This window comes from Chrysochloris asiatica, unplaced genomic scaffold, assembly GCF_000296735.1.
Source record: "Chrysochloris asiatica unplaced genomic scaffold, ChrAsi1.0 scaffold00025, whole genome shotgun sequence".
NCBI classification, from domain to species: domain Eukaryota; kingdom Metazoa; phylum Chordata; class Mammalia; order Afrosoricida; family Chrysochloridae; genus Chrysochloris; species Chrysochloris asiatica.
In genome coordinates this window covers 610,477-622,389 of record NW_006408543.1, presented here as the reverse complement: position 1 = coordinate 622,389, position 11,913 = coordinate 610,477, and the positions used below count along the sequence as shown (strand labels likewise).

Sequence of the window (11,913 nt, the reverse complement as noted above, 5' to 3'; positions counted from 1 at the left end):
GGCCTCGGCTCTGCGCGCCCGCGCTCCCAGCGCCCGCAGCCAACAAGTTCGGGACGAGACTGACAGCTCGCTCACCCATTCGTCACCCGCGTACCTGCATATGCATGAGTGGGCGGGGCCGCGCCGCGGGGGGGCGGAGGGAGAGCGCCGGGGGCTCCCGGGGCTTTAAAGGCGGCGGAGGGCGCCGCCTCCCAGCACCCGACCCAGCGCGCGCCGCCTGCACCTCTTCCCAGGGGTCAGCGCGGGCGGGCAACTGGCCACTGCGCCAGGCCACCGGGGCGCTCCCAGTACCTCTGCCCCAGCCGCCGGGGGTCGGGAGCCGGGGTGGAGCGCCCCTGAAGTCTCCGCCACGCTCCTCTCCATCAACGCACCAGCGCCGCACTCTCAGCGGTCCACGAGGGATCTCGCCTCTCTTGCGAATCAGGGCCGGGTTCCCAGGCAGGGCGGTTGCAGCGCGGCGCGGCCTGGGACCCGAGCTGGCCCAGCCCCCATTGCGCGCCCCCTTCCCTTCGCCCGCACCGCCCCTGCTGCCTCCATGACGGCCGCAGGGGGCGCTGTCCACCTCTGACGCCCCTTCCTTCCCCACAGGGGCGCCGGTCGACAAATACTCCCGGGCACTGGTTGGCACGGGGATGGTCAAGTGGGCCCTGGAGGGACGCGCAGGCGGGGACAACAGAGGACAAAGATTAAGGTGCCCTGACAGGATCCAAAGGGGCTCCTTCCTGGCCATCAGGCAGTACATATCCCACCCGTCTGCTGCTACCTGGTAGCCCTCCCTGTCACCAAATCTCGCCTTCCAAGGAGCTCGGCTAATGTACTGGTCAAAGTCTGGCTGCTAACCTCAAGGTCAGCAGTTCGAAACTACCAGCCATTCCGTGGGAGAAAGATGAGGGTTTCTGTCCCCCATAAAGATTTACAGCCTCGGAAACTTTAAAAGCAACCGACTCCACTGCACACAAACACCACCACCACCACATGCTGAGTCAGGACCACTTGCCAGGTGGCCCTGGTGATGACCCTGACAGGTGTGGGCACGTGCATGGGAGCAATGAGCTTTGAAGAAGGTTAAGCTGTTGGCTTGAGGCATGACCCTTTCTCTCTAGGACAGTGCTGGCCCAGGGCACCCCACCTGGCTTACCTGCCCCTCATCAGCCCTCTCAGGATCCTGTCCTGAAAGAGCAGCTGGAGGCCCCGTGGGGGTGGGCCAGAGTCCCCACCCTACCTTGGGCTGACTCTAGGCTGAGGGGAAGTGCCCACCACAACCTGAGCCTCTGGAACCAGGAGAGTAAGTTGAATAGGGGTAGGATACAAGCCAGGCCCCCACACACACACAGCGGCCCCCACCAAATGAGGGCATGTCAGCTGAGGCCCCCTGGAAGCAACCATGCTTACTGCCTGGGGTAGGGAATGCTGCAGGGTCAGGAAGACCCCATGGGAGAGAGGAATTCTACCCCCTGCCCCAGGGTCAACCCACTACGGCATCAGAAACAGCCTCTGGCCCCAACCAAGGTAGAGAGAGAGGCTGGAGACAGTGAGGCAGGGAAGGGCAGACACAGACACGGAGACCTAGAGGGCCGGCAAGTCAGCCAGGTCCCGCTAATGCAGAAGCTTGGAGCCTGTGCGAGGCCAGAGGGGGTGAGGGAGCATAGGTGAGTATGTACAGGTGGGTACCGTAAGGGTAGAATGTAAGTCTGCTGTATACAGGTGAGAGGCTAGTGTTGGGGCCTTGGCTGGAGAGGAAGTGAGGGTGGGAGAGAGAAAATCCTCAGAACCATCCCTGTCCCATCCACCCGTCCTCCGTTCACCTCCTAGCTCCCTGCTCTCAGGAGGAGAGGACCAAGCTGACCAGTTCATACCACAGTGTGACTGACTGAGAAGGGTGGACTAATGCTCAGAGTGGTTGCAGCTTGTTGGTCCCCAGTCCATCTCTAGACTTTCTACTCCTCGGTCAGTCCAACCTGCCATTCCTCCCCCTTTGGAGCTGGGGGACTTGGCCTGGCCCCAGCCAACATAGGCCATTTGAGAATGAGATTGGAGCTGGGTAGGGATCCACCATGCAGACCTCCTGGTTCCCAGGTCAGCAGTGTATCACCCACAGAGGACAGATGGCCCCTCACAGCCCCTCCCCCTCCTGCCTGCTAGGGCCATGCCCCAGACCTAATGGTGCCCATGAGACTTAGGCCAGGAAGGCAGCCAGTCCCACCCTGGGGGAGGAGGTGGGCACTGGAGGCCAGAGGGAGCACCTTGTCCCTCCTGGGGTCCCCTCCTTCAGACTCCTTGGGCCAGAAATGCCAGAGGCGGCGGGACTGTGTACGGAGAGGTGGAGCCCAGTATCTGTGTCTCTCTGATGTTGAATGGACCAAAGTCCTTGCGGGGGCCAGGGGTGCCCAGCAGGGTCAGGGGCCTGATCCTATCCTTGGGGGCTGGGCCTCCCTGCCTCTCCCAGGAAGAACCCCTGCCATTCCAGGGCCCATTTGACCTCAGCACCCCTGAGCTTCCCAGCTCTCCTGCCTGGCTGGAGGACCCAAGCATGAGCTTCCTGGGTCGTGGGTTGGCATGTGCTCTAGAGGGACAATGCACAGAGTCAGGGTCTAACCCCGGCGGGGACGCCTAGGTTTGGACAGAGCCAGCTGAGCTCAGGAGTGAGTGGTGCTTCCGCCGGGCATTCGGGGCTAAATATAGCAGCCAGGGAGGGGAGTTTCCGGTTACAGCCCCCCCCCCCCACCAAGTGCCGGGAAATCGATGCCAGTTCCATTAGGCTGGGCGGCAGTGGTGCCGGCTGACCTTCCCCATCTGCAGAGCAGAGTGAGGGGGGCTGGACGGGACCCAGGTCCAGGTGCCCTGTCCATCCCAGCCAGTCTGGAGCCAGTATCCAGCACCCTTCCCAGTGGATCTCAGAAGCCCCTCTACTGCAGGGCTCTCGCGGGGCTCTGACAAGACCTCAGGCAAGCTGGGGGTATCCCTGGAATCCTTCAGGGGTACCTCACTCAGGACCCCACCTCAGCCCAGCCCTGCCTGACCTGAGGGCCCCTCTCCCCAGCAGCCACATGACTGCCTTGGCTGGGCTCCCAAGACACCCCACCTGGGTCCCAGCCTGTATTTGCATACAGGTGATGCGGATGAGAAGGAGCCTGCCGATGGCCTCCCTGACCAGAGGCTGAACAGCACCGTATTCCAGGTGTCCATCAGCTCTGCTCCACTGGGATCACTGCATGCACATCCCAGGCAGGGCGAGGGGATGGTCACTGGAGACCTCCATGGACACTCCCACAAAGGGCCATTCTGCTGGGGTCAGGAAGGCAGGGTGGGCAAAGCTCCCCGCCCCTCCCCCCATCTGACATCATGGAGGTAGTGCCCACCTCTGTGTCCACCATTAGTGTTTAGGGACACAGAGCAAAGTACCACAACATCCCTGGTCACACCAACACAGCATCCCCGATACCCCACCTTCCCTGGGATCAGTGGGCCCTGACCCAGGCTGACCCCCTGTTCCCAGAATATCCCAAGGGCTTGGGGGCTCTGGAGACAGAGCCCTCAGAAATGGTCAGCCAGACATCTCTCCCCCAGGAGATTTCTGGCCCGGACGTCTGCCCCTCCTCCCCCCACCAGGGTTCCAGGAGGGTCACCATAGCCCCAGTGACCCCGGGTCTTCACAGGGAGCCCTGGCCTGTAGGAAAGGTCAGAGGGCATGTGTCCAGGCCAGTTGGGGCAGTTCAGGAGATGCAACCCTAGCTCAGCCCAGGACTTGTGCCACCATATCCCCTGCCCTTGGGACACGGCCTCCACACAGCTGTCTCAAACCCCTCAGGTGTCCAGCGGCTCAGGGGCCCTTGCTAGCTGTCTGCTCTCACCTATCCCTACTCCATAGTGGGTTGATGCAGATGCTCACTTCGTGGCCCAGTGATGAGCCCTGTGCCCTCCTTGAACAGCTGGCCTCTCCCTGCCCCTGACATCTACCCTGAGGACCCCCACCTCACTCTGGGCTGCCCATGCCATGGCCTGAACCTGTCCTGTGGCTCAGCAGGATCCATTCCCTCTCCCAGTCATCTGCACCCAGAGCAGCCACCCTGCACGGTCTGCAATCAGACACTTCTGCTCCATGAATCAGCTGGGATGCTTTTAAGATCCAGCCCCCAAAGTCATCTTAGGAAGATCTGCATTCTCCCCCCCACCTCCAGGCTACAGGACTCAGACCAGAGGCCAGAGGCTGGGGCTGCACGGCCTTTATTGGGTCTGCAGGGCAGTGAGTGGGTGGCTAGGAACTATGTGGCTGAGGAACCAGAAGATTCCAAAGATGACGCCAAGGGTCTTGGGGATGTCTGGATCATCCGAGAAGGCCTGGGCGTCACCCAGGGGCAGGTGCACGACCTCTATGAGTTCACCCTCTTCCACCAGACCCCCACCCGGGCCACCACGCTGGGCATCGGTCACCTCTGCATAGAACATGGTCTGGCTTGAGCAGGTCAGCCCCACTCCATACCTACAGAATAAGACAGCATCTGCTTAAGCCTCTACGGCAGCCCCTGGCCCCCAGTATCTTCCACACCCCTCCATTCCACTCCTAGCCCTGACTGGCTCAGTTCTAACCCAAGGTTCCCACCCTTGCAGTACACGCCCTGTATGGCCCCCTCCCCTTCAGTGTGAGCAAAACCTGGCAAAGTAATGAGATGTCATTCCTACCACTGAGTTACATGTTACACGAGAAAAAGGTGAAAGCATTGTGAAGCTGCAATTAAGGACACTAATCAGTTGATTCTGACTTAATCCAAAGACATACATCGTCAGATGAGTTCTTAGAGAGGACTTAAGAGATAGACAAGGTCAGAGATTCATGTGCTCGCTGGCCTTGAAGACAAAGCGATCATGTTGTGAGAAGACCTAAGAGGGGACTCCAAGGCAAGGACCCAAGAGCAACCTCCAGGCACTAAGAGGGCCCCTGGTTAACAACCAACAAGGAGACCAGGACCTGCCATACAGCCCTCAGACTGAAACTGCATGAGATTGGACGAGGCCCCCGAGTCTCAGGTGAGACTACATCCTGAGCAGAGGACGCAGGGAGCTTGCGTTCTGACTCCTGGTTCAGAGAGGGGGTGAGATAATACGCGTGTGTAGTAGGTGTGCAGCATTGCCGCCCACTGCAGGTCTTACACCTGTGCCAGGCTCTGCTCTCAGCCAGGCCTCCTTCCAGCCCACCCAGGGTGCTCAGGTAGCCATGCATGGGGCTGGGGCAGGGAGGTGGTGGCTGCTAAACACAGCACACATAGGCCCAAGGTCCAGGCTAGGCGCCCACTGGTTCTAGGCTGCAGAGCGATGTGAGGGAGTCCTCTCCTGGCCTGGAAGAGGAAGGCAGGCACCAGCCAGAGGTCAGTGGCCCAGACAGGTGTGGGCAAAGGTGACTTCAGGCCATAAACACAGATGGCAGAGAGCAGGCCGGATCCCACAAGAGGGATGAGTCAAGTGTGGGTCTGGGGGATGCTCCAATGAGGAAGGCTGCGGTCACCCCAGGAGGGGTGTTGGCTGGCAAGAGTCCATGCCAGAGAGGCCTGAGGGGTGAAGGTCACCCTGGGAGACATGCCCAGCACACAACGGCTTGGAGCAGAACTGGGACCTTCTACCCTAGCTTCCTAAGCTTTTCCACCTCAGTCCTCCAGGGGAGGAGTCCCATCTCAGAGCAGCCTCACCCCAGCTGCTTCCTTCACCGCCTCCAGCCCCTTATCTCCTGCTGACCCTTTCCTGATGGCCCGTTTCCGGCGGCGACCACAATTTGCGCCTTTGATGGCTGCACTAAGTAGTCTGTGTGGCTTCCAGGCCCCGTTTCCGCTGCCTCGTGAAGGACGGGCCTGGCCTTTGGCGTCGAGCCGGGCCCTGGGCACTGCCCCGTCCGCGGGCCTCATCCCAACCTCAGCACAAGCATATGTCCAGCTGTCAGCTCTCCCTGGGTCGCGTCACCTGGGAGGACTCACCTCTTGGGCCACCTGTCAAGCCCCAAGGGGCCTCCTGCTCTGACCTCCACCCTGGCCCCAGTCACACCTTCCTCTTCAAAATGCAAGTCTGAGCAGGCTGCCTGCTGCTCAGAATCCTTCATGGCTCCACAGTGCCCTCAGACTGGACCCTAGTCCACAGGGCCTGCCTGCACAGCCACTCTAGTCTCGTGCTAGACCACTGCCCACAAGCCTCTGCCCTCCCCACAGCTTACCACTGGTAAAGCCTCTCAGCTGCTCTAGTGCCCAGGGAGATAGAAGCAGGCTGCTGAGGCCATACACCCAGGATGCTAAGCTCTCTGGGATGGAAATCCTGCCTTCCAAATGGGCTCCAAGGACTGAGGTCACCCCAAGCCCCCTACAGGCCTGGGATTACCCCAGCAAAGTCCATGGGGCTGCTGAGGCAGTATTGGGGGGTCTACCACTGAGACCTGGAGCCCCAAGCCTAGCCAGCTCAGGGCTTAGCCCCTTGCCCCTCTTCCTGAACCACTGCCGTCTGAGACCAGATCTGATTCACTCCCACCCCCAGCGCCCGGTGCTTAATCCCACAGGAAGTGAGGGCATCTGTCGGCAGCAGCTGCCACCAGAGCCTGGTCCCACGTGGCTGGGGGCTGTAGGGTGGGGGTGTGGGGCCCAACATGCTCCAGGACCAGTCCCAGGAGCCCCCAGTTCCGGCCTGGCTTAGGATCGGAGGGCATTCAACTCTCCCAACCCCACAGTCAAAAAGTCTGCCTCCTTGCACACCCCCAGAGCAAGGCATGCACTCCGACCAGCAGCCTGTCCTGTGTCCTGGGCCAGGTTGACCAGTCCCTGTGCCTCCAAATGCAAACCCACATGTCAGACCCTGACTCACCTGTATGTGGCAACTCGGCGCAAGTCGGAAGGGGCCAGCCTGTAGCCACACTCTTCCCAGGCCTCCTTGCAGGCCACCTCCTCTAGCGAGAGCCCTGGCTGGTCCACGAGGCCGGCACACAGCTCGTACGTTACCCCCACCGAGCCAGGCAGGGCTGGCTGTAGGCCCTGAGGTGTGTCCTGATCTACGGCTGCCAGGGAGCCCGGGAAGCGGCGTTCTGCTTCACCAGCGTACACAGCTAGATGAGAGAAGGAAAGGCACATCCACGCGACCTGCCCTCCCAACATCTGCACGTGGACCCTGGGGACCCCAGGGGTCGGGGTAGTGACCCAGGCAGCCTCACCTGGCCGGAACTGCTTCACCAACACCAGGCTCTTTCTGGTGGAGTTGAACATGAGGATGGTCACACTGCAGCAGGGAGGAAACAATCCACTCAGGACAGACACTGAGCCTTCCTTCTTCCCAGGGCCCTTCCCTTCCCTCCCCAGCAGCCAGGGCAAGGTGGGCTCTGTGCTCTGACAGGGAAACTGAGGTCCTAACACGCTCACACAGCCAGGACCAGGACCCAGCTGCTGAGAGGTGGCTGAGAGAGGGGCACGTGGGCAGATCCAGGTGGCAGGGCAGCATCTGAGGCCACAGGACTGACACAGGTCACTTGGAGCCATGGACCGTGCAGCCTGCCCCCTCCTGCTACCCTGAGGGGCCTGCCCACTCCTACAGCAGAGGCTGACCCCTCAGGGGTCTGGAGACAGAACAAGGGTGGGGCTTCATCCTCCAGGCCCCTGGGCCAGGCTTCCACCTCACCTATCATGGGTCTTCATGAAGTCCCACGACTTCTGGGTGCCGTTCTGAAAGAAGCAAGGCAGTAGTCAGGGCTGGCCACCAGCACGGGGTGGAGGATGCTCCTGGGAACTGGGGAGACCAGACAGGCCAAACGGTATCCCTCTCGACCAGAAGCCCAACTTCCAGGCTGGACGCACTAGGAGCAGAAAGCTGCAGCAGGCAGCTGAGCCTAGGCTAGGCAGGGAGGTCAAGGAGCGAGAAACCAGGATGTTGGTGTTGGTGGTATTGATGTTAGGTGTCATCTAGTCGGTACCGACCCATAGTGACCTTATGCACAGCAGAACGAAACACTGCCCGATCCTGGGCCAACCTCACCACTATTGCCACACTTGAGTCTATCAATGCTGCCACTTGGCCAATCCATCTCGCTGGGGGTCTTTCCTCTTTTTCTCAGACCCTCCACCCTACCAAACATGATATCCTTCTCCAGTGACTGCTCCCTCCTGACAATATGTCTGAAGTAGGAGAGACAAAGTTTGGCCCTCTTGGCCTGCAAGGAGCACTCTGGCTGCACTTCTTCCAACACAGATCTGTTGGTTCTTTAGGCAGCCCATGGCACTTTCAATATTCTCCTCCAACACCGTAACTCAAAAGCATCCATTCTTCTACGGTCTTCCTTATTCACTGTCCAGCTTTCACATGCATATAAGGTGATTGAAAATACCATGGCTTGGGTCAGGCGTACCTTAGTCCTCAAGCTGACATCTTTGCAAACCAGGATAGAGGGCAGAAAAAGCATCCTGGGCCTAACATGAACCCTCACCCAGTGCCCCAGTGCAGGACACAGGCCTGAACATATGGGACTGCAGAGAGCTGTTCGCTGTCACCAAGTGAGAGCAGAGCACCAGTTCAGAAGTGACTGGGATGGTGCAGTTCAAGCAGCTAGATGGTTCAATGGAGTGGGAGTCTGGGGACCAGAAGCCAGGAACACCCACCCACCCAGGTTCTGCCTGTCCATGCAGCACTCCAGGCAGCCTCACGTGGCCAGAATGCCTTCCCTCTACAACCTGTAACCCTTACCCTGGGAAGGCCCCCGACCTTGGTGGGACTCTCAGAGCCCAGACGGCACCCAGGGAACAGAGGACAGTGTAGGCAGGGGCCTGGGCCAGGGCTCAAGCAGACCAAGGCATGAAGGCCCAGAATCTCACCCGTTGGGTCCAGAGGGCCGGCACATGGTCACTGAGGCCAAGCTCAGTATTACAGCAGGCAGGGGCCGTTCCACTGAACTCTGCATCCCTCCCTAAGGGGGGGGGGGTCTCTGCTGATAAGACTGAGCCGGTGCTCCCTGGGGTCCCACCCCCAGCATTCAGGAGCCCATCTGCCACCCAATCACGTGAGCAGCCCCAAGGCCCTGGTGAGCAGCTGGCCCCACCATGGGCTCTGTCCAGGTGGAGGAGGGGCCACACCATGAAAAGCACCTGGCGCTAAGGAGGAAACATAGAAAACGCAGCTGAGCTGAGAAGAGGCGGGACAGGAAAGGGCAGGAGCTTGGTGAGGACTTTCTGGAGGAGGAGGCTGATGGAGTCCCATAGGTGTGAGAGAGAGACAGCCACAGGTGGAAAGGCTGGTCTGAGCTTGGTCAGGAGGCCTTGGTTTCCATGGGGGGCGGGGCCGGTGTCCCCAAGAACACAGGTCATGTTGCCCACAGGCCATTGTGAGGAACTGCCCAGAAGGCAAGCCTGGACCTGCCCAACATCCAGGACAGGCTCAGGGAAGTGGCCCCCCACTCACGCACCGTCCACCTGTCTGCACCACCACCCCAAGATATCTGCTAGTCATCAAGCCCAGTGTGTAGGTCCAGCCAAGGCAGGCTGCTGAAGGTTCCCCCGCCCAGTGGTCAGGCTCCCTGGGACTGGGCTGTGAGAACACCCTCCCCCCTCAGAGTCTAAATGGGTCCTCTGTCATTGTCTGTTTGTCCATCCCAGGTCCCCAGCCCACACCCATAGCAAAAGTGTGCCACTGGCCAGCCCTCAGATCTTGGGGGGCAATGAGGAGAGAGCCACTCCGACACATCCACTGCCCCCCAGAAACTCCAGCCCTTGCGGGGGGCTGTACAGCCCAAACCAATGTTCCCCTGTCCACCCACCTCCCTGGCCGGGGTCAGCCTCCAGGGAGAGAACAGCGTCCCTATGTCTTCCTCCTGGTCCCTTGCTGCCCCTGACCAGCATGAATTCCCAGAAGCCATAAGGCTCCATCCACAAATATGGGGAATCAAGGGCTGTGGCATCTCTCCCAGGCTGGGGTGGGGGACGGGCAGTGACTTCACAAGGAGCTATCTCGTAGTGGTTATGAGCCGGGCTGCCAACCGCAAGGTCAGCAGTTCAAAACTACCAGCCGTTCCACAGGAGAAAGATGAGGTGTCTGCTCCCATAAAGATTTACAACCTCGGAAACCCTGTGCAGGGTCGCTATGAGTCGGAACCGACTCCACGGCACATAACAACAACAACAACATCGAGAGGAGTGGGCTGGAAAGGAACTGAGGGCCAGGTTGCGCCTGCCAGGAGGGTGGCTAGTCTGACCACTATGTGGGAGCCCCAGCAGGGGGCAGGGGGCGCCCCCAGGGTGGAAATCGCAGAGAGACAACAGGTGTGAGAATCCTTCCCCACCCCACCCCCGAAACTCAGAAGAAAGTGAAGCGAGAGGTGGCATCAACGCCACCCTGTCCCCAAATCTGTTGGTCGGCCCACCATGTGAACCTAACCCTGCTCTCAGGAGCGCACACGGGGTGGGCAGCTGTTTCCTTCTGAGTCGAAGAGCTGCACTTGGGGGGTCTTCGCCGGGCAGGTGGCGACCCCATGACCCTAGTAGGACGCCCACCTTGCTGACTCCCCACAGGTAGCCCTGTAGTCCCCACCTAGCTCTCTCTCCCGCCTCCTCCCTCCATCCCCCTGGGCTGTCCCCCTTTCACCATCTGTCTCCTCCAAGGCTCAGCATGGAAGCCACCATTTGAAACCTTCCCTGACTCGCCCGGTAAGCCCCACTGCACCAAGGTACAGAAGGAGCACAGCAAAGACCGAAGACCGGGCTTGGCACACCTGCGTAGAGGGATGGGCAGTGCCCCCAGATGCCCCTCTCTTGGTCCCTCCCCAGGCTGGGCGCTCAGCTTGTCCGCGAACCCGCGTCGCAAGCAGAGGGAAGGTTGCTGGTGGAGATCGGGGTGCGGTGGGGCGGGGCTGCGGGCAGGGGGTGGGACGATGGAGCACTGGCCAGTGGGGAGGGGGGGGGGGCAGGACGCTGTGCGGTGGGCGGGGCGCAGACCGGGAAGGGGAGGTGGATACGGAAGGCGAGCGTGGTGGTTGCTTGAGCAGCGGCGCGGACTCACCTGGCGGTAGTGTATTGTGAGCGGCCGCAGGTACGGCGAGTCTGTGCAGCGGCCCACAGCCACCCCCTCGATCTTGTCCATGGTAGCGCGCCCTGGGCACGGTTGGGCCGATGTGGAGCCAATGCAAGCAGGAACCAGCCGGCGGACTGACGCTGGACCCGAGGCCTCTGGGCATGCGCGGCAGGCGCGGCTGGGCGGGGCGCTGGGGCGGGGCGGGGCGTGCAGGTGAAAAGCGAAAGGGAGTCGAGCCATAGATCGATTTTGGCTGCGGGTCTGCGAGCCTGTGAAAAACGCCAGGACGGTGGCGGGCAGGCTGCACCTGGGTGGGATTTGGAGCCTCTTGAGTGGGTCGAGAGGACTTCTTGGTGCGGGAACGTCTAGTAGGTAGGGGATTGGAACCAGGCGCCTGAAGCTGGGGGCGGAGGTAAGGACGATTGGGGAGAGACGGAAAAATGGCCTGACATTTTAATGACAGACCTGTGGCCTTCTCTGTCCGTGTTTTCTCTCTGACAGCCCTGGTAGAGTTGTCCTTGTGGCCATGACTTTGCCGCCCCTGTTCCTGTTATAAAGCACCTCTTCATGGACCCTCTCATCCCGGCTCACCAAGGAAGTTCTCTCCTGGGGGCTGACAGAAGGCGTCTTCACCCGCAAGCATCTAGCGCTCCCTTTGGTGGCTGTGATCGCGTTGGCCTGCCATCCTGGAAACACTTGGACTTCCTCACACCATGACCGTGTCAAGACTCCCCCATGGCTTATCCCAGAGCAAATGTCCAGTAGGCCCAGGCAGAACTGCAAGGCCCTCATTGGTCAGAAAGTCCCGGACAGTTTCAGATCCACAGAGGGAATGCTGGAAGCATGAGCCTTTGCTGAAGTCTCCCTGTTGTCCTCATAACTGTAAAACATTACCCTTCA

General features: G+C 60.5%; 1 protein-coding gene across 1 annotated transcript; it reads right to left on the bottom strand.

The window, feature by feature from the left end:
- Positions 1-4,224: 4,224 nt before the first annotated feature.
- NUDT14 (nudix (nucleoside diphosphate linked moiety X)-type motif 14) lies at positions 4,225-11,082 on the bottom strand. Its single transcript, XM_006839596.1, has 5 exons — positions 11,002-11,082; positions 7,639-7,682; positions 7,178-7,242; positions 6,835-7,072; positions 4,225-4,480 (listed from the first exon to the last, which is right to left on the bottom strand). Exons 1-5 carry the CDS (start codon positions 11,080-11,082, stop codon positions 4,225-4,227), a joined length of 684 nt encoding a protein of 227 aa, XP_006839659.1.
- Between the last annotated feature and the right edge of the window lie 831 nt (positions 11,083-11,913).

Coding starts and splice junctions, on each gene's coding strand:
- NUDT14 (XM_006839596.1), bottom strand. CDS start 11,082: ATGGACAAGATCGAGGGGGTGGCTGTGGGCCGCTGCACAGACTCGCCG. Junction 7,683..11,001: donor TCACAATACACTACCGCCAG/GTGAGTCCGCGC, acceptor TGCTTCTTTCAG/AACGGCACCCAGAAGTCGTG. Junction 7,073..7,177: donor GGTGAAGCAGTTCCGGCCAG/GTGAGGCTGCCT, acceptor TCTCTCATCTAG/CTGTGTACGCTGGTGAAGCA.